This window comes from Gorilla gorilla, chromosome 4 (assembly GCF_029281585.2).
Source record: "Gorilla gorilla gorilla isolate KB3781 chromosome 4, NHGRI_mGorGor1-v2.1_pri, whole genome shotgun sequence".
Classification (NCBI taxonomy): domain Eukaryota; kingdom Metazoa; phylum Chordata; class Mammalia; order Primates; family Hominidae; genus Gorilla; species Gorilla gorilla.
Window position 1 is genome coordinate 172,011,252 of NC_073228.2, and position 22,711 is coordinate 172,033,962.

Genomic DNA, 22,711 nt, shown 5'->3' on the forward strand with positions numbered 1-22,711 from the left:
TCTTGTACCCACATAAGATGTGATGCCTCAGTGAGGGACATAGCAGACAGACAGTATCGGGGTTACAGTTTACCTGCACAGGTGTGTTTTAGGTGTGTGTCTGCCACGTGTTTCCTCTCCAGGTTCTTCATGAAGAAATCGAGCTCCCTGGTTCCAATGTGAAACTTCGCTATCTGAGCTCTAGAACTGCAGGGTACAAGTCACTGCTGAAGATCACCATGACCCAGTCCACAGTGCCCCTGAACCTCATTAGGGTTCACCTGATGGTGGCTGTCGAGGGGCATCTCTTCCAGAAGTCATTCCAGGCTTCTCCCAACCTGGCCTACACCTTCATCTGGGACAAGACAGATGCGTATGGCCAAAGGGTGTATGGACTCTCAGATGCTGTTGGTATGTTTTGGTTTCAACCACTTATTGATCAATGGATTTAGTCATGTGTTAATTCGACCCATATTTATTGAGTTCCGAGGATATGCCAAGCACCATTTAAGTAGATAAGGACACAATGGTCAAGAAGACAGACAAGATTCCTCTTCCATGGGGTTTACATTTTGGTGAGGTATTGAGATAATAAATACAAGTGAAACAAAGAAATATCAAGCAGGATAGGTGCTAATAAGAAAATCAAAGTAAATGTTACATATTGGGGAGGAGGGACAACTGTGGTGAGCATTTAGGGAAGGCTCCTCCGCAGGGCAGCATTTAAGCAGAGACTGTAATGACAAGAAGGAACCACAGGAAAATCAGAAAAAGAGGATTTCAGGCAGAGAGAAGAGCAGGGTGTGTTTGATAGACAGAGAGAAGGCCAGTGTAGCTGGAGTGTAGTGGAAAAGAAAATATTCAAGATGTTGGGAGAGAGGTGGTCAGGGGCTAGTTCATTTTCCAGACGGAGCACTTGTAAATGGCACAGAATGACCCTGAATAATCAGAAAACAGGGTTTGAGGAGATCAGAAAGCCACATGCTATGTTCCAGGGCTTTGCCTTTTGAAGGAATCACGATTCCCTCCTTATGAAAGATCTTCATAACAGAAGTGTCCTACCGTTATCAGAGTTGTGAGTTGTAGATTAATCTTGTATCTACCTTGTATCTTCCTACTTGTGGAAAGCTATCTAGGAATTAATTAAAATCCAGAATCCTGTGTTCTCTTCACCAATAGTCGTGTGTATTTTAAAAACTGTAAAGATAAGTTACCAAAGTAGGAAACTAGCAACCTCAGAAATTTTCACTATAATTGGTAGCCAATGTGTATCAGACATTCCTTTTGTGTAGAGACCATTGTGTTAAATCCTTTTTTGGGTAACCTCTCAATTACCCCTCAAGTAGGCACTCTCATAACCCCATTGTGCATATGGGGCAGGAGGGAGAGGGTAAGAAAGTTGCCCAAGATCATGCCACTAACAGGTTACACCTGCTCAGAATACAGCCCTGGGGGTCTGCTTCATCAGTGAGTGGTGTTAACTTAACCAAGGTAGTAAGAAGTTCCCAGAGTAACTAGTGCATTTAATATACAACACTGGCTAATCAAATATATGTATATTTGTGTGTGTGTGTATATATATATACACACATACATATATACAGATATATATACGTGTATATACACATATATATACATATACATATATCTGTCTTTAGCTAATATCAAAATGACAGCCAATATTAAAAAGTAGACTAAATATTGTAATGCACTTCCATACACTCCAGCTCCTGCCATTATCAACTCATGATGAGGCCTGTTTTTTCATACCCCCGTCTGCTCCCCTTTCTCCTGTATTTTTCTGAAGCAAGCCCTAGACATCACATCATTTCACCTGTAATATTTAAGAATGTATCTCTAAAAACACTCTAAAAACATAAAAACAATATCATCACAACAAAAAAACACAATAATTCCCTAATATCATCACATAGCCCATCATTGTTCAATATTTCAATTGCCTGACAAATACCATAAACTATCAATACTTTGTCTCAAGATCCCATTAAGATCCACCTTTTGCAATTGGTTGATTTCTTTTAAACTGTTTTTAAAGTTCTTTCATCTTTCCTTTCTCTCTCTATCTAACCTTTATAATTTATTTGTTGAAGAAATTGGGTTGTACAGTTTCCCATATAGCGTGGTTGGTTGGTTGGTTGATTAATTGGTTGGTTCTCGAATTGCATAATTATGGCTATTTGGCCTCTTCCTCTGTTCCCTATATCTCCTGACCATTGATAGTTGGGTTTTGAAGCTTTCTCAGGTTCAGGTTTGATTTTTTGATTTTTTGTTTTGGCAGAACAACTTGATAGGTGTGGTTGTGTCCTTCCATCAAGAGGCACCTAAAGTCAAGTTGTGTATTTTTTACAGATTTCGGTAGCCATTGATGCTCATTGCCTAGTCTGTCTGGTCATTAGGGATTGCAAAATGATAGTTTCATTCTATACTTCCTTCTTCATCTGTTAGCTGAAATACTTCTATATAGAGATGCTTTCTCCTTAACTACTTTGTTATTTAAAGTACAGTTCAAATAGGAAAGAATAGATAATGCTTGATTATTTCCCTTTATTTACTAGTTTTCAAGATAATGAGTTGATTCATTGTCCAGTGGTGGCAAATTAATGTTTCTTAAATACCATTATGAACTCATGGACTGAAATGCATCCAGTATGTTTCAATCCATTGAAGTTATTATTCTCACTAATGGCCAAATGGCCCCATCTTTGGTCAGTGGGCACCTTTTCAAGCTCATTCCCAAATCCTTTTGACATGACCCTAATAGATTTTGATTCCTTCCTTGCTATCTAGTATGATAAAGTAGGCTGGTGTCATTGTGTTCATTTCTTACTCCAGCCATTTCTTCCAGAAGCCCTGATTCCTTTTAATGAGAAATAATATATCAAGGCCACAAGCCAGGCACTAGCAATTCTCTTTGCTGCTGGGGCTGGTCATTTGGCCTTTGTTTCTTGGCATTTTCAGAGGACAAGCTAGGAAATATGTAGAGTTTTTTAAAGATAAAAATGTATCCTCCATTCATATTGACACTTCTATATCTCAGGAATTTTTTAAAGCTGCAAAGAATCCCCAAAGGTGACACACATAGTTAAGAGTTTAACGCAGTAGGAACAGCAATAGTAACAATGCCTCATATTTCTAGAGCAGCATTCCAATTAAAAATGTATGGCATCTCAGCACTTCATCTCATATCTCCTTACCACATCTGTCTGAGAAATTGAGGCTTCACTTAACCCATTTTACACATGGGGAAAATGGAGCCCCAAGGAAGTGTGAGCTTGGAGCCAAGCTAGGACTAATGTCCTTCATTTCCACCTCTCTCTCCCATTTGTCCATGTGGCAAATGCAGGATTTTTAAAAACAGCTTTTGGATTCTGTTCCCCATTGAATCCCCATGTAACTGGCAGGCTGTACTCCTGCTGGTGCCTGCCTCTCCTGGCACTTTCTGGAATCCTGAGTGAACACACCAAGTGTCTTAATTTACACAAGCTATTGCTCCGAGAATCTCCATGTCAATGAGCCAGTACGATCCCAAAGGGCTTTCTCCTAGTAAGTGGAAATAAATAACACAAAATATAATAAATGCATGCCGTGAACAGCAGGCTGAGAGAAACAGTCTCCTGTCCATCTCTAAAGGGGAATTGTGTCAGGTTTTCAAATGATTCCTTTCCTCCCTCCATGTCACCAGGGTCATTTTTGAAAGCCAGTCGTTCATTGGAAAGGTCTTTCCATCCCCACAGAGTACTACTGTGTAAAGTTTCAAGGTTGAGTTCAGCTCAAAAATCTGAATTTAATATTGTAGAATCACAAGGAGAAAAGCAATCAGCCTGCCTCTTTGAGTGAGTTTTTGGAACAGAATCTGTATTACTGCGAACACGTGCGTCTCATTCTTGCTACAGAGCTCTGGAGTAATCAAGTAAACTCTCTCTTTTCTCTCACTCTGCCCCACCCCTTTTATCTTTCAGTGTCTGTCGGGTTTGAATATGAGACCTGTCCCAGTCTAATTCTCTGGGAGAAAAGGACAGCCCTCCTTCAGGGATTCGAGCTGGACCCCTCCAACCTCGGTGGCTGGTCTCTGGACAAACACCACATCCTCAATGTTAAAAGTGGTACGTGAACACATCTTCTTTCCCAAATACAGCCTTGCCACTTCTCTGGAACCTTGTCTCTAGCCTCAGCATTTAAGTGGTCACACCTCCCCTTCCCTGGGTCATTTTTTCATCAAGTGCCCAAAATATGCATAGATTTTCCTACCTTCTCCTTTTATTTTATTATTTTTTTATTTAAATATTTAAAATATTTATTATTTTTTTAATAGAGACAGGGTCTTGCTCTGTCATCCAGAGTGTATGTGCCATCATAGCTCACTGCAACCTCGACTTCCCGGGCTCAAATGATCCTCCTGCCCCAGCCTACCAGGAAGCTGGGATTACAAGCTTCTTTGGTTATCCTCCCAAGTGTCATTTTACCCAGTGCCACAGCATTTGGGGTCCACCTCTCCCACTGCAGCTCTCTCCACATTGTGAAGAAGTTAGAGAGCTCCCCGAGCACTGAAGATTCCTAATTTTTCTCTTCCCCTCCCTCCCAGTTGGCCAATACACATGTCTTCCCCAGAGGGCTTCAGTAACCCCTCCCATTCTCCAACCCCCACAGGAATCCTACACAAAGGCACTGGGGAAAACCAGTTCCTGACCCAGCAGCCTGCCATCATCACCAGCATCATGGGCAATGGTCGCCGCCGGAGCATTTCCTGTCCCAGCTGCAACGGCCTTGCTGAAGGCAACAAGCTGCTGGCCCCAGTGGCTCTGGCTGTTGGAATCGATGGGAGCCTCTATGTGGGTGACTTCAATTACATCCGACGCATCTTTCCCTCTCGAAATGTGACCAGCATCTTGGAGTTACGGTAAATGGCCTCACAGGCAACCTTCTTTTGCTCTCTTGCCCCCCATAACTCCTAAGTTTGATCGGGTAACTGGGGCTGCATTTGGGATTCTCCAGAGAAGATATAGTCCTTGTGATCCAAAACCTAGGCCCAGAGTCAAATAAGGAGGAGGGAAGAATGCTTTGTGTATCTATGAAAAACCATACACAGATTTGATACAATAGTCAACAACTGACTTACAGACAAGGCTTTTAGTTTCCAGACTGGAGAACAACCAAGGCATCTTTTATTTTTAAGAAGCTCTGTAGACACACATCAAAGTTTGAGAACCACTAGTGTTCATTTGCTAATTCAAAATGTTGTATTGAGCACCTCTATCTGGCTAGCTCTCTATAAAGTCTCTGGATCTTTGCACATTCACTAGGATAGCACTTCCTTTACTGCGTAGGCTTTGCTGTGTAATTTCTGGCCAGCCTAGGTAGATTCCTCCTGCCCATTGCTGGCTACTAAGTCTGAAAGCCAGACCCCTCTGTGCTGGGAAAAAACTGACCCCTAAAAGCTCTTAGACATGCTATTGCCAGGAAAGTTGATTTCAGACCCTCAACTCGGAGGAGATCTGTAATTAGAGAGAGAAATAAGATCTATAAGAAAGGGGCAAAATTTCATTCAACAAATATTTGGTGAATGTATACCACGTCCCAGGGGCTTTCTGGCTAGAAAAAAAAAAAAAGTGGGGTCAAACAAAGCACCTGTTGTTGTGTTTGTGTTCTGATAAGGAGCCACAGACAAAATCATGTGGGCAAATAAAAAATAATAATTTCCAGTATCCTTAATTGCTTTGGGGAAATATAACAGAGTAAGAAACAGGAACTGGGGGACAGGGAGGGTACATGGATGAGGAGGCTACGTAAGATGAATTAGTTGGAGAAACCTCTTGTACTAGGTCATGTTTGGCTAGGATCTGAGTGATAGACGTCAGCCATGGGAAGATCTGGGGAAAAGCACTCAGGCAAAGAGAAGTTGTTCAAAAGCCCTATACCAGCCAATAACCTGGCTGATTTAAGGACTGATAGAAGCCCAATATGGCAGGAGGGTGGTGAGCTCAGGGAAGGGTACCTCAATGCATCAGAGTCTCACTAACCACTTAGACAAGAGTACATTGTATTGCAATGAACAAGCAATGGAGGTTAAAGTAGGGAGTGGGGTGGAATTGATATGATCTGATTTGCATTTTTTTAAAGATGACTCTGGCTATTGTGTATGGAGTAGATTGTAGGACTACAGGAGTGGAGGCAGGAAAACCCATAGGGAAGCTGCAGCGATTGTCCAGGATTGGAGCAATGGTGATTTGAACCAGAATGGTAGCAGAAGAAAGAGGAATGCTCCAATTAGAATATATTTTCGAGGTAAATCTGATAGGATTTGCTGATGGATCAGGTATAAGGAACAAACAAAGACAGAAACGAATCAAGGGCCCTGCCTAGGATTTTGGCCTGACAACTGAGTGGATGATGGCATCTTCTGAAGCAGCCTCAGCCTCTCTCCTAGAAGGAACTGCAGGTTGCACTTGCATTTGAGAGTCTCTGAGGCCCTGTCTGGGAGAAATATCAGTGGCCTGCCCCCAGCAACTGCTGCTGAGCATTCTTGGGAGCCAAGAGTGTGCCAGGGACTGAGAGGAGTAAAAAGAGGAAAAAACAAGAGCTTCACCCTGAGGAGGCTGCAGCCTCAGTGATCCAGTGGGCATTTTTTGAGCATGGAGGCGAGCCAGGCATGTACTGGGCTCTGCGGTACAGAAGGGGATGAAACACAGGCTCAGAAAACACCCATGTGAGCATGAGAGGTGGCACCTGGGGAAGTCAGTGCAGTTCAAGCTGAGCTGAAGGGCCAAAGGCCAACCATTATGGATATCCAGAGACAGGCCTGGGGTGGAGGAGGGGGCATGGTAACCAGAGGGTGGACAATGAGAGCAAGAAGGACACACGTGGGAAGAGGCCAGGTAGCCCTCAAGCTGCCAAACTGGCGATCAGACAAATCACTTTTCCTAGACTTGCCCATCCATATAGATTCCCTTCCCAAGATGTTGTTTTTGTTTGCTTTTTTTAATCCTAGGAAAGCCTCCTTTTCTCAGGCACCCTGTGGGCAACAGAGAACCATGGGAGAAGACAGGATAGGGTGGAGGTAGCACTGTGCTTTGCCATTGCCTATAGGAAAAAAGGGTGGAAATATTTCATCTGGCCCTTGTAATCTTCCACATCAGGCCCTTCCTCCTTTGTCACTGTTCTTCCTGCTCAGAGGCTAATCAGCCCTCACCTGGTACAGTCTCACCTCCAAACCTTCACTCTTGCTGCTTGCTCTGCTTAAAATACCTTCCCTACCTAATCTACCACATCACATCCACCTGCAAGGCCCAGTGTCAGGGCCCCCTCTTCCACGTAGCCTGATCTCCCCAGCAGAAACCATTGTCACCCACCTCTGAGTCACTACACCCTGTGATCTTCCATTAGAGTTGATGCCACTGAATGCCTTGTTGTCATTATCTCCATGTAAGTCTTTAGGGCCTAAGCATGTGAACTTCTGCAGCAGACCCCTTGGTCATCTTTGTCCTTTTAAGTCCTAGAGGAGGTCCTGGCCCACACTAGGTGCTCAAGATAGTTGCTTAAATTAAAGAAAACACAGACCCGTCTCCTCCCTCTTGTTGGAGTTGGTCCCTGATTCCACGTCTCTCGAGTTGTGGAGGCCACAACGTCAATGGTGCAAGCTAAGGGCCCAATCAGAACAAGTCACGCCATGCCCACGTGGTGACATTAGGACAGCTTGAGGCGGAATGTGGCTCCCAGTTTCCCTCGACAGCTGTGTGATTCTTTTTTCTAACTGCCTTTAGACTTGTTCTTACTTTCATCAGCCAGGTACCCAGAGCCGATTAGAAGTTAAGCTTTTATAAGAACACTGGTTTTATTCTTCTTTTCTTCCCACTACATACCTGAAAACAAAGGGCTGTCAATCCCCTCTCTTCAAAACAGCAACCAGCAGAGGGAGGGAGGGGGAGGAAGAGACCTGTCTTGCTTATGTCTTTTCTCCATTGTAAGTTGGCAGCTGAATGATTCCATTTCGGGAGTCAGTGCCCATCCCTATCTCGCTTACCCACCCCAGAGCTGAGCCTCTGAATGGGGATCCTATTGAAATGTTTCCATGGTTCTCTCACTATCCTTCCCCCTTCCTCCTTCCTTTGTCTCTCCAAAACATGCAGGGACAAATTCTATACACTTAAATAACTTCTGATGCTACAAAGAGCCTTCTCTTAGGTAAAATGGTTATCACCTGTGTGCTCTGATTAGGCAGACATTTAGGACATTTCCATACTCCTGTCCCATAAAAGCCTGATATCCCATCTTTACTAGTCCAGTTCCCACTGCCCATTCCAAGTGGTCTTTGGAAAACCTAAGCCCTGGAGCAGAGTGAATTTGTCAGTCACTAACATTATAGGGGGAATTTCTCTCATAGCAAAATCTTTTCTCCGTCCCCAGTTTTAGAACATCTTAGGAATTAGACCTCAATATGAGGCAGTAAATTATACGGGATGGGACGGTATCTCTCTCCCTTTTCTTAGCTTAGCTCCTTTTAATAAACATAAGAATCTCACACCTTACATAATTTTTAAAATTCCCATTTTTTTATTTTTTAAACATAAAATAATATTATGATATTAAACATGCTTTTTTCCAACTAAACCGCTTCTCCATGCTGACATTCTGATGGTGCTTTCAGCATGGAGTCAAGGGCACCAATCATTAGAGGAGACCTTCAGAGAAGGGACATGTCCAACCCAGATATGTTAGTACCGGGCGGGGGGAAAGTGGGAGCCTGGGTAGGCGGGCAAAGCCAGCAGACATTGGAAGGAAGCGTCACCAAGGACAAGCTCTGCCTGAGAGTTTCAGCCAGGACAGACCCTGCTTGATGACCAGGTAGACTGTTAGGGAAGACTATGTGGTTCCACTTAAAGAACGGAAATGCTTTTCCTGTGTGGTCAGGCTTTGAAAATAGGGGTCAGGAAAGAAAAGTCATGAAGCACTCAATCCCGAATAAAAGTAAAAACAATGTCCCCATAAAATTTTGGAGACTGATTGGCACTATTTTCAAAGTCTTTTTACCAAGGGTAGAACCCAGATTTTATGAAGCCTAAGACTAATACAATTTCAGAGGCTCTATCTAAGAAGAAAAAAAATAAAATTATAAATATGAAATGAGAAATGAAATGGAATATTTAGGATGAGAAAAGAAACCCAAAAGATTGCAACGTTTAGAAAAGCCAATTCTATCACAAACATCACAAAATCCAGACAAATAACCTAATATTTTTATTAATTAACTCCTGTAACACTTCCATGATACATGTTTTTCTATACTTTTTGGCTGCATATCTTTGATCATCTTTTAATATCACAGTTATTTTGTAATTCCATTATCTATAGAAAGAACAGAGGGATTTTCAGTCTTTCCTTTAGTAGGGCTGATCAAAATTTGTTTCATATTATTGATAAATTAGAAAAGTTTCTTTTGTGTTCATAATTGATTATTGGTGATGTGTAAATCATTAGAGTTATAAAATTGGGGAAAATCTTTATCAAGTTTCCTTTTTAATATCTCTGGGCATTTCAGGTTTTCCTGTGGAGTGAATAATCTAAATAGTCTTTGAAATGATGCTCATTAACCAGTTTGTCATTGATGTCCTTGTATTAGTCAAATATGAATTCTACGTGGAGACTTTTACTCTCTGCAATGATGCTAGACAAATCAACATTGTAGGGCAGGAGCATTCCTTAAAGACATTCCTATTCAAGAATGGCTAGCAACCATTTAACTGGGTGCTAAAGGGACTGCAAGCCACATGAGCTCATCCTCCTGAAACTAAACCAAATGTACCCCAAGTCAACTTCTCTTTAGTTAGAACAACAACAACAAAACAACCCTGTGGCTACTCCAAGTCCACCTTCCTCAAGGGGAAAATGTGGCACAGAGAGAGTTGGAATGAAAAAAGACAACAGTCTCCACTGATTACAGATTTGTAATTCTGAGCAGAACATGAGGGATTGGAGTTAGTCCAAGGCAAAGTCTGCCCAGCACTAAGGGAAGCAGCCTCATTCCTTGCTTCCTTCACTCAAGAAACTGTTTTTCCAGACCTAACTCTCTCCTGGGCCTTCTACTAAGTATCTGCAATTCAGAGATGACTGAGTCATGTCCTATTCACAAAGAACTGAGGGGGACAGGCACACAAACATAAATCACCAGACAGCATGATGGCAGCTCTGAGAGATGGGCTGAGAATGCCACAAGAGACCCTGAAGGCTTCGCAGAGACATCATTGAGACCCTGCAGTGTGAAGAAGAGCTAATCCATCTCAATTCTCCCATCTGAAACACCACTTTTTCCTCAAAGGGCTCACCTAAAGAGTCTGTGGTATTAAAACCATGCACACAAAGCCTAGGCCTATCCCTTGTAAGTAGGACATCTGTACCCAGCTGCATAGACTGACTCGGTGATGCTGTTATTCTGGTTTGTTGCCTGCTAAGCACCCAGCCTGCTGTGATCCTGGACTGGAATAGCAGTGACCTCAGCCTTTCTCCAAAGCTCATATTCATATGATCATTCAGGCTCTACACTCTCCAACGACTTGATCCTTCACCCCGCCTTTCTCCTTCCCCCAACATAGATCTTATATTAATCAACTGAAAGCAGATGTTCTTAGGAAAGAAGTAGGTCAGGTCTGCAGACCCAAATCCCATCCAGTATTTTTACAAAATCTTGACTTTAAAAAGTGAAATTGATATTGCAATAATTAAGAGCCAAATATGACTACCACTGGTGGCAGATAACATTTCACTTTCATTAAGCAATATAAAATAGACGCGAGAATTCCCGGCTGCCACCCTGACACACCAGGCTTTGCAGAATGAATCTTAAATTGCACTATGTCAGTCAGAGCTCAGGAGTTATCAACATCATTTAATTAACTTTTTTTTCGCAAAAACTAACACATTGGAATAAAATATAAAAACGTAATCCCTGTGCAAACCCACCACTAATGATGGCCCCCGGCAGAGGACTGAGCTACACCTGAGCAGAAATCAGGGCATTAAACTCTCTTTGTCCCTTCCCTGAAGCCTTTCTCCTCAACTGAAAGGGAAAGAGGGGTCAGGGGTTTCTTCCACTTTGGCCTAGAAGCCTCGAGAATGGGAGTGGTTCTCCTTAATTGAGACCTTAGCATCTTCTCATCTCTGGCACGTTAATTTTCAGCCGCAATTTCCTATTGAAATTGAATGTATTTCTTCTCTTAAAACAACAACAAAATTTTTACTAGTTCTCTGATAAGAAATGATAACTGGAGTCTTTGACTCCAATTCCAAGAGGATATTATTACCTATAAATTTCATTTATGGATGTTATTGCAATATTGGACGTTACCTTTTAGAAAGAATGCATATTTGGGGTCCCACCCCAAGTTAAAAGGAGACAATGAAGGTGACATGGAGCAGGGAAAGGAAGTGGTTCAGAGTCTCAGGGTTCAACAGCCTTTGCCCAACTGCAGTAGGCTGTGAGCAGGGTCTCTCTCTTGGGTGGTACTCATTCTACCCTGAAATGCACCAATGGCAAATAGGTGGTACATGTGTCACCATCCTCCCTCCCACACTCAGAGGGGACATTGCAAGTGAGTCACAGTACTCTTTATACCTGATATTAAATTTGGTTTCAAAATCCTTCTACCACCACACTCCCAGTAGCCATTACTGGCCAACACATGTTGGCACCCAAGATATAACCTGTTTGCCATCCCTTCCTTAGTCAGGAGGCATATTTCACCTGTTGCCACCTGTGTCTTGTGACAGCCACATTGCTGATGAGAGAATTCAAGCTTTCTTGTCCAGATTGTCCAATGCCTGGGAGGAGTCCAAAATCAGGGGCACTTCTCAAGCTATCGAGCCAGGAGTTGTCAGTTACAGGGGAAAAAAGAAAAAGACTGTCTTTTTTGGGCCCCTTTATACAAGAAACAAAAATGTTACGTTTGCTTTATCATCAATTCTTCTGCTAACTGTTTGTTCTTTTTTCCTTTCTGTTTTCTTTCTATAAAGAAATAAAGAGTTTAAACATAGGTAAGATGAAGAACTCTTTCCCATATAATTTGATATGGTTCGTTTGCTTCCTTGTGTTTGCTTTTTTTGTTTTGTGCTTCTTGTGTAATGTTGTATATTTTTATGTATCAAATATAGTAACTTTTTTATGTGCTAATTGTGTGTTGTGGATATGATAAGCTTTAGCAATTATGAAATGCAGTCAAAAAGCAACCAAATAAGCTGACAGTAATTAGAATTTCCGGGAGATTCAAGTGCAAGATAATGAACCCTCAGCGAACTTTTATCCCGACTGCTCAGTGCGGTCCATAATTGGGCTAAACAGTTGAGGCAAACTCCTGGCTTCTGTAAATGCTGGACTGGGTTCACAAAAGCTTTAATGAACTGGAAACGGGTTAAAAACTCATTTTCAACTCATTAATGATTTTTTCCCCTGGATATATGGTCATCTTAAAAAAAAAAAAAAGTTAATTGCCAATCTGCCGATCAGAATGAATCCAACAGTCAGATGCATTGAGAATTTTCATGGAGTAAAATCACTTTTGAATAGTTTGAAGGATGGAGACCAAGTATTCTTTGTCAAAACCGCCTTGGTCATTACATTGATCCAAGGTTATCATTTAAAACCACACTAGTACAATTCACAGATAAAGTGTAAAACACACATACACATGCATTCACACATGAACCACACTGAAATGAAGATAGTGTGAGCTTTCTTAAAGAAAAATGACCTTATTTTTATTCAGAAGAAGAGAAAAAACAAAGCAATCTGTACCACTACTCAACGGAATGCTTCTGCTCACTTTTTGAAATGAAACATGGACAGCTCTCCTTCATGATATTAGGTCAAAATTAGACAAAAAGTAGAGTCAAATTGCACAAGATCATAACAGTCAGTGGAAAGGCCATGCATTGAAAAAGTCCTCTGTCTTCTCCTCAGGCACCCCAAAATTGGCCTGTTATAGGCACCCCATTTGAGTCAAATTTTAAAAATGAGTAGAAATGCCCTGGAAGGACATTTTTCCAGGAAATTCACCAACCTCATGTGATCTTTGCCACAGCCACAGGTGTGGAGGCATGGCTGTCCCTCTGACGTGAGTTTCTCTGCAAGCATCTTGGTGAAAACAGGTATGAGACCATGGAGAAGAATGGTCTCCCTAAGCAAGAACTGACCTCAGACCCACCACTGCCTGCTCTTCTGCCAGAGCTTTTGAAAAGCCTCCTCAAATCAGGCTCCCTAGAAAGTCCAAAATTAATTATCTCTCTCATAGATAGGCACAGACGTGCAATGCCTTGATCCTTCTGTTGATAATGCCAGCTACTGTTCATTCAGTAACAGAGTGCAGCATATAATTAAAAAATGGCATGAATTTTTCCCTTTCTGCCCTAATTTGTTTTGCATATATGGATAGTCTCTAATGACTTAATAGCCAAAAAAGAAGAAGAAAAGAGGAAAGGAAAGGAATGAAACCAGGTAGTCTACGCTTTAGTTATCTGGACTGGAATTTCAGAAAAACTTTGACTTCTCGTTCAGGGATGTCTTAATAGCAACCTGAAGAGAAACTGGAATGAAAGACCATCTCAACTCCACACAGATTGTTCCTAAAAATAGCTTCCTAGTTCTTTTCTTTTTTTTCCTTAAATCAGAGAAGACCCCAAATGGTGGTGTTTTAATTAGTAATTTACTAGCTAATGTCAACAGGACAAATGCATCCAATGTTGTCATCTCTCTCACCTTCCCTCCACCTCTCCCAGCCCCTGTCTTCCCAGCACCCCAAAGTAAAATTGAAAAATAATAGGAAAAGGCTGGTTGCATGGTTTATACCTATAATCCCAGCACTTAGGGAAGCCAAGGCAGGAGGATCTCTTGAGGCCAGGAGTTTGAGATCAGCCTGGGCAACATAGTGAGACCCCATCTCTACCAAAAAAAAAAAAAGGTTTTTAATTAGCCAGGCATGGTGGCATGCACCTGTAGTTTCAACTACTCAGGAGGCTGAGGCAGGAGGACCACTTCAGCCCAGGGATTTCAGGCTGCAGTGAGCTAGAATTGTGCCACTGCTCTCTAATGAGACCCTGTCTCTAAGAAAAATAAAATAAAATAGCAGGGGGAAAAAAGGGGGCCTGTGCTTATTTCAAAACCTAGTCTACCACACTGAGGCAGAAAGGCAATTACTGTTTGCATCCTAGAGGTGCTGATTGTAATAACCAGTATAGGAATAACATAAGCACCTATTCTGGTCCCAACCTCAAACCAGTGACAGGCACTACAAAGGGAAGAACTGCAGGGTTTTGAGCCAGAAGGAACATTAGCAATATCCAGTATGATTGATTTAATCCCCCCAGCCCCTGCAAAAAAGCTAAGACCTGACACAGTCAAATGACTTAACCAAGGTCACCACCAGCTGGGTCAGAATTGAGTTTAGAGTTTCATGTGTTTTAGCCCTGAGCCACTTCTACAAGTCTTACTCTGTCCTAGTTAGCCTCACACAGGGCAGCCAGACACATGGCAGGGGAAGCAGCCCAGGTCTCGGAGGCTCATGCCTTCCTAATACACTTCACACACACAAAGGTATTAATCCCCTAGTGTGGCTGGGAGCCCTGGCAGACCGTGGCTCACGCCTGTGACCTCACTGTTACCTAGATTTGAAAAGTGCATCTCCTGTCTCAGTAATTCAGATTCCAGACACAGTACCAGCAAGATACCCACATTTCTTTACACTAAATGCCAACTTTATCCATGTCCACACTGAAGAGCAGTAAAGAAGCAAGCTCTGAGCCTGGAGATTGGGGGCGGTTATGGGGTGCTTCCCATGATAAAATTAGGAAAACTCCAGGTCACCCTGGTATTAATGGCCTAGTACACTGGAAGCATAGGTTAAAATGAGAACATTGTCACATGGAAGTGTTCCTCTATCCCACTTGAGAATACACTAAGCCCTTAAGGGGAAATTAAGGAGACTGCACACACATGGACTGTAGTTGGTCTTGAATAACTATCCTGCTTACAAAAACAGGATCGGAGTGGGAGCTCTCGTACTGGCTAAATGAAGCAACAGTTGTTTAGCATGGTGGGAAATGAATTTTCTAATAGCATAAGAAGCATAAGTCCAATTAGAAGTAGCTAAGAACCATGATGTGTTAGAACACTGAGTTTGATGTTAGATTCTTTCCAGTTCACTAAAGTGGAAAGACACTAGAGAAGGTAAGCGTCTTGCTAGGATTTTTGTCATTCCTTTGATCTAGGAGGCCAGCTCCATAGCCCTCTCCTCATTTCTCTTTGTGCTTCTTCTACTAAAGCAACAACCCAGCACACAAGTACTACTTGGCAGTGGACCCCGTGTCCGGCTCACTCTACGTGTCCGACACCAACAGCAGGAGAATCTACCGCGTCAAGTCTCTGAGTGGAACCAAAGACCTGGCTGGGAATTCGGAAGTTGTGGCAGGGACGGGAGAGCAGTGCCTGCCCTTTGATGAAGCCCGCTGCGGGGATGGAGGGAAGGCCATAGATGCAACCCTGATGAGCCCGAGAGGTAAAGGACATCAAGGAAGAGTCTCCCGCCCCAGATAAAGCTTTGCCACCAGCTTGGCTTTTTCTCATCAGAACTTAACTAAGTCCAGCAGTCCAAAACACAGCTTTCCCTGTAATCATTTAACTCAGATAGATTGCTTTGGTGTGTGGATGGGTGTTTGAAAAGAAAACCAGTCATGAGGTCAGGAGATGGAGACTATCCTGGCTAACATGGTGAAACCCCATCTCTACTAAAAATTACAAAAAATTAGCCGGGCGTGGCGGTGGGCGCCTGTAGTCCCAGCTACTCGGGAGGCTGAGGCAGGAGAATGGCGTGAACCCGGGAGGCGGAGCTTGCAGTGAGCCGAGATCGCGCCACTGCACTCCAGCCTGGGGGACAGAGCGAGACTCCGTCTCAAAAACGAAAAAGAAAACCTTATTTATTTATTTGAAGTAAACTTTATCATGCACATAGGCTCCAAGTGGAAAGTGAAGGGGATTGCGCCTGGAGATTTCTGACTGCTGCCAGTCAAGAGAATCAGAGGAAATCCTGGCTCCATGGGCCACAGTGCCAGCTGTGTGGGCTGGAGACAGAACAAAGCCCAGCCAGGGGCCTCTGGCCACGCCCAGACTTCCGTGGTAGACAGCAAATGTGTGTGAAGTCGAAAGTGCAGTGCCTCACATGTTGTAAATGCCCAATAAATGGTAGTAATTAAGAATGGGTATAATTTCCAGGGGTCCAGGATGGAGGAGTTCTGGGAACCCATGGGTCTCTATTTGAAAAGGACTAAAAATACTTAACATTAAGGAGCAGTCATCTGAGAGTCCAATTCCTGTTAGCATTTTTAGCTACTGTGAAAGCAGCAGGGCAGCATGGATTAAGGAGGCAAAGCCTTGTACTTGGGCACTGGGGCAAAGACACAAAATAAATAGAAGCCATATCTGTGCCTTTCCAGCCCTGCTGCAACAGGGGAATGCTAGGCCCCAGTGTCCCCCTGGGGCACTGAAGTGCTGATTGAAGTCAAGCTTAACTGGGAATACTTCCTGAAGCATACACCTTGAATTAGGAGTTTGTAACTACAAGAATCATCGTTTCTCAGCATTACTGCTGCAATCGGTTGTGAAGTATATTCAAGTAACTTACTACTAATAATGTTTAGGGTAATGAACTTAGGAAATAACTTCTTTTCTAAGGAGAGCAGATGCAAAGTTATTTCCTGCTTCATTCATTTGCGGCCTTGGTTCATTTGCAGTCCAAGGAGCATGCTTTCGTCAGTTGCAGGGAAGAGGGTGGTGATATAGCCAGCACCCTAGGAACTATACAAATCCCAGCACAGTGCCCATGGGAAAGGATCTTGCGTTAGAAGGCTGAGAACCACTGCTCTGAGGGTACCAATCAATTCCAGTAAGGTCTCTGGTCTAAGCAGAGTGCTCAGCAAGGCATCTCATCTTCCACCTCCACCCCACAATCCTACACCTTTCCAAGAGATAAATCCACACTGCTTGTCTTGCTCAGGTATTGCAGTAGACAAGAATGGGCTCATGTACTTTGTCGACGCCACCATGATCCGGAAGGTTGACCAGAATGGAATCATCTCCACCCTGCTGGGCTCCAATGATCTCACTGCCGTCCGGCCGCTGAGCTGTGATTCCAGCATGGATGTAGCCCAGGTGAGACTCTTTCTTATTTCTCTTCACTAAGCAACACCTGCCCCTTGGCCTGAGGTTCTTACCTGTTTCCTGTTTGGTTTGGAAGTGGAATGGGAGGGAGAGATACAGATACAGATCACGGGGTTGTTTGGAGAAAGCCTGAGATGAGCTAAACAGTAAGATGGAGTGGAAAATATCAGATAGGTATGAGAGAGAGAGAGAGAGAGAGAGCAAGAGAGAGGGAAAACTGTTGAGAAAAGTGGAACTGGTGACACACTCCAGCCGTGGCAGATTACAGGGTAGAAGCTGCTGTGTAATTACCTCCCTTCTCCATCATTATTGCAGGTTTGAGAATGTACTGTACAGTGTTATATGTCAATCAGAACTTCCCCGTTAATCTGAAATGATTGCATCCTCACTATATAAACCTTTACTTTGTGCAGTAGTAACTAGAGCAGAGCCCTCTACCATATCACCCAAAGTGTGTGTTTAGTTTGGGCTGTTAGAGAGGCAGAGAACAGAGGCTCACTCAAATGTACAGCATTTGTTCTCAGACAGCCTGGAATATACGTTCAGCCTTTCTATAACGGCCTTTTCAACCCTTGGCCAACCTCATAAATTTCAGCTCAAGTTCCACAACAGACAACTTGCTACTGAGATTTTTATTTCAAATTCCATAGAGGAAGGATGCGTTTGGTTCAGTTTATTTTTTAAAGCAGACACTCAAGTTGTAGTTTGCTGGCGAGCCTGCACTTTGCCTCGCCTTGGATCAGAGCCACCTTCCAAGTCACATGGCTCCTTTTTGTGAATTAGATACAGGTGCCGCCTCTAAATGTACATAGCTTCCGTAGGCGTCTGCTTGGAGAGCAGAGTATGGGCTGGATGGCATGGTCTCTTGTGTAGTGAACTACCTGTGCAACCATATGTAACAGCTCTGATGCTGGTCCAGCCATCTGGAGCTGAGAAGCAGCATCATAGGTAGAGCTGATGGCCTGTTCTGGTCATGGCAGGTGACATGGTAGGAAATATATATTATATTATCTCTTCTTCTCCATCACACCCACTCATCATGGGCAATGAGCAGCTGGTTCAATGAAGAGCATTTCTAATACAATGTGTTATTAAAAAGCTGTCTTTTTTCCTAGATATATAAAACCAGTAAGTGCCCTACGGTTAAACGTTGGACATATTAAAGGCTGTTCTTTAATCTGATACCACGTCATCCACAGGTTCGTCTGGAGTGGCCAACAGACCTTGCTGTCAATCCCATGGATAACTCCTTGTATGTTCTAGAGAACAATGTCATCCTTCGAATCACCGAGAACCACCAAGTCAGCATCATTGCGGGACGCCCCATGCACTGCCAGGTTCCTGGCATTGACTACTCACTCAGCAAACTAGCCATTCACTCTGCCCTGGAGTCAGCCAGTGCCATTGCCATTTCTCACACTGGGGTCCTCTATATCACTGAGACAGATGAGAAGAAGATTAACCGTCTACGCCAGGTAACAACCAACGGGGAGATCTGCCTTTTAGCTGGGGCAGCCTCAGACTGCGACTGCAAAAACGATGTCAATTGCAACTGCTATTCAGGAGATGATGCCTACGCGACTGATGCCATCTTGAATTCCCCATCGTCCTTAGCTGTAGCTCCAGATGGTACCATCTACATTGCAGACCTTGGAAATATTCGGATCAGGGCGGTCAGCAAGAACAAGCCTGTTCTTAATGCCTTCAACCAGTATGAGGCTGCATCCCCCGGAGAGCAGGAGTTATATGTCTTCAACGCTGATGGCATCCACCAATACACTGTGAGCCTGGTGACAGGGGAGTACTTGTACAATTTCACATATAGTGCTGACAATGATGTCACTGAATTGATTGACAATAATGGGAATTCCCTGAAGATCCGTCGGGACAGCAGTGGCATGCCCCGTCACCTGCTCATGCCTGACAACCAGATCATCACCCTCACCGTGGGCACCAATGGAGGCCTCAAAGTCGTGTCCACACAGAACCTGGAGCTTGGTCTCATGACCTATGATGGGAACACTGGGCTCCTGGCCACCAAGAGCGATGAAACAGGATGGACGACTTTCTATGAGTAAGTGGGTTTGTAAAGCATCTCTGAAGAGCCCTTCCCTTGCCCTAGCTGGCATTAGGACTGGGTCGTTTGTGTAGCTTTTTAAATTGCTTTGTCACGTTGTCTTTCTAACTTTAATGATGTCTTATGGCCTCAAGATATTCATGTCCCCTCTCCCTGCCTCTGAAATGATTTGCTCTAATGGATCTCTGATATTGAGCATCCTCCCTACTAGAGTTGGGAATTCCTGTTGCCTGCTTGCCGTTCAAATTTCAGGATATTGGACGTGCACAGCAGCTGGGAGGTAAAATGTTGATTAACTTTGCTGATTATTCAAGTTTGCCATGGGTGCGGAAATTAGAACCTAAAAGGCAAGATCCCAGTGGGGCTCCTGTAATTTGCCAATAGGTCCAGCAACACACTTGATTGCACAGACAGGTAGATAAACTCTGAATTTCCTCCTTAGCGGAAGCAGATCGATACAGATAAAGCATTAGGTATATTAAAAGATGCGAGAGCTGGTCATATTTCCCCTAACAATTATCTCATACTTAATAGTCCTGACGCTTGTTTTGCAAAAAGCTGTTTTTCCTAGCTCCTGCAGGCAGTTCTTGGTCAAAGTGTCTGCTGCTGTAGGTACTAATGGTGGGATGCTGGTTGGAGGAAGTTACTAGGCATGATTCTCCCAATGGCTGGCTGAGACTGGAGCAGAATTTATAAATATCTGGCTCTCCTAGGTGATGAAGGAGTTTGTTAACCCCTATGTACTTGGAGTCCTTGCTTGTGTTTTGTCTGGATGCTGCTGCTAGCTGAGAATGTAGTAAGTTAGGGAGAGTTGGCACAGTAAAAAAAAAAAGGGGGGGTGGGGGGGGACAAGAGGGAGAACAGAAAACCTCATTGTTGATCATTCCTAAACCCGGCAATGTTTACTTCCTGTTTGTATGCCAATGGTCTTGGGAGAATGTAAAAGGAAGCTGTTGCCACCTGCTGGATATTTAGTGCATTGCAGAAGAATTGCTTTCCCTGGTTCTGACTTTCTTCTTTGGGCAACTCTTTCTCAAGCACCTTAATGATGCTTGAGATTTCTGAAGCATCTTAATACCCTTCAGGACACTGTAGTTTTGATCAAACTTTACCAGCCAGTGATTCTGCCCTCGAGGGTACCATCTGAGTGCTGTCCTTGGCTCTCATACCGAATTAGGCTGAAGCTATACACTCACCCAAACACCTCCGAGATTTTCATCTTCCTTTCTGACAGTTTCAACCAAAGACCTAATGCATTTCAGAAACAATTTGTTGGCTCTCCTGAAAGAGGGGGAAAAAACATCCCTCTCAGGGAGGCCAGCCTGAACTGGGCCTGGTTTACAGACTGTCATAAAGAAGCTTGGGTTCAAGTGCATCCACAGATCTGAACTCTAAAAGGGAAAGTATTTTCCAGAAAGTGTCCCTAGTTTAATGAAAACATAGGCATGACTCGTAATTGTGTTTTAAAATGTTCAGAAGTTACATTGAAACTGAGTTTTTTATCTTAATTTGATAAGCTGCCCTTTTTTGCATAATGTAGATAAATCCAGTGATCACAAATTCTCCATTGTGGGGTTCAAATGTATAGGGTTTTCTTTTCTAGCTGAAAAGATGGTGAGTTCTTTTTGTTTTATGGCACTTTTGGCACATGAGCAGCCAACTGGAAGACCCACAGCCAACTTAAAAATCAGACATAACTTCACCTCCTGTCAGGGCAGTGTGGTCAAGACCAACACTGCATAGCCTTAGCCAAAACTTTAGAGAAAGGGTGATGAAGAAAACCACACAGAGGCTGTGAGGCTACTAGAAAAGTCTGTCCTGGTCAGGAGCGATGCCTCATGCCTGTAATGTCTGCGCTTTGGGAGGCTAAGGCAGGAGGATCACTGGAGGCCAGCAGTTTGAGACCAGCCTGGCCAACATGGAAAAACCTCATCTCTACTGAAAATACAAAAGTACTTGGCTAAGTATGGTGGTGCATACTTATAGTCTCAGCTACTTAGGAGGCAAAGGCATGAAAATCACTTGAACTCAGGAGGTGGAGGTTGCAGTGAGTTGAGATCACGCAGCTGTACTCCAGCCTGGGCGACAGCAACACTCTGTCTCAAAAAAAAAAAAAAAAGAAAGAAAGAAAATGATTTGTCCTTCAGTGAGAGCTTCCTTAGGGGGATTCCTCTCTTCCCACTCTGTTGCAGGGGGCAGAGTACAAATCCCCCTATAGGTGAGAAGAGTGGCCATATCTTTTTTTTCTGCATAGAACATGAGGTAGAGAAGCCATTTATCTGCCGTGTTGTCACAGTGACTGTCTAAATATGGATTTGATTATCCCCATTTTATGGATAAAGAAACTGAGGCTCAGAGAATCGAAGTGACTCCCCTAAGACCACACAGGGAGTTGGTAGTGAAGCAGGACTGGAATCGAGATCTCCAAGCCCAGCGTTCTTTGCATTGCACACTAGCGTTGTAAAGCAGGGCTATGAATGGAATTTGTAATTCCACCTTCAGACTCCACATGGGAACTGTCCCTGAATTTTTGGGAAGATGTAACTCAATAAGACCAGCCTATCAATGACTCTGGAAGCAGGAGAGAGAGAGGGGTAGGAAAGAATAACACTATCGAATCTTCCTGGACCCATTTTATGATCAGCCAGTTCCAGAAACTTCCAGGACATCCAACCTTGGAATTAAGATTTCCCCAGATGCAGGCCATTGGGTCTTGATAGAAGAAGTATCCTGATTTAGTTACATCCCTGAGGGAACTCAGGTTTTCACAGTCTTCCCCAAAAGGCAGCATCTTATACCAGAAAGCTCCTAGGTCTTAGGATCAGGATGACAGGGGTGTGGAGTCCATCTCTGCCACATGCTTACTGATTGACGTTGGACACGTTATTTAACCTCTCTGAGCCTCAATGTCTCATCTGTTACCATCTGTTACATGGGGACAAAAATGCAAATTAACAACAGGAGCCCTGTGCTAATCCACTGAGATAATACATTTTTAGAATTTAGCAAAGCACTTGGCGTATAGAAGTTTAACTCAGAGTATAGGCTAATGGGATTTGAGAGGAATTATTAAGCACACCTCTGTCTCCTTCCTACCCCTCAGGTTTCACTCAACTAACTGTAGAGTGGATACAAGAGTCAGACAGATAGAGACTTATTTTGGAAAAGCAGAATTGAAGAATGCAGCTTGCACATTAGGTCTTTTTAATACCTCACTTCACATTTCTCCTGCTCTCTTCCCACCTCCCAGTGCTGCCTGCTGGTCTCCCATCCCCTGCAGGAGCAGAGTCTGCCTTCGCAAACTTCGGGCTCAGAGGGGCAGAAAAACACATCACCCTTAAAAAGAGGCCCTCCAGAAGACAGAAATGATAAAGAGCCTCTTTAGTCATGTTCAACTCCTTCGCCCGATCCAGCAACTGGGGAAGGGGCAAATGTCAGATCAA

General features: G+C 43.5%; 1 protein-coding gene across 47 annotated transcripts in view; it reads left to right on the forward strand.

Annotated features, from left to right (window-relative positions):
• The window catches only part of TENM2 (teneurin transmembrane protein 2), a 1,282,302-nt gene that overhangs the window by 1,217,590 nt on the left and 42,001 nt on the right, over positions 1-22,711 (forward strand). For 24 of the 47 annotated variants that reach the window (XM_063706913.1, XM_055387574.2, XM_063706918.1 and 21 more), the window contains 6 exons: positions 123-390; positions 3,960-4,103; positions 4,648-4,897; positions 15,301-15,533; positions 17,028-17,182; positions 18,391-19,265. In XM_063706913.1, coding sequence (XP_063562983.1) covers positions 123-390; positions 3,960-4,103; positions 4,648-4,897; positions 15,301-15,533; positions 17,028-17,182; positions 18,391-19,265 — 1,925 coding nt within the window. Of the gene's footprint in view, positions 1-122; positions 391-3,959; positions 4,104-4,647; positions 4,898-12,000; positions 12,022-15,300; positions 15,534-17,027; positions 17,183-18,390; positions 19,266-22,711 lie in introns of all 47 variants that reach the window. The other 23 variants (XM_055387572.2, XM_004042960.5, XM_063706914.1 and 20 more) reach the window with 1 other exon arrangement.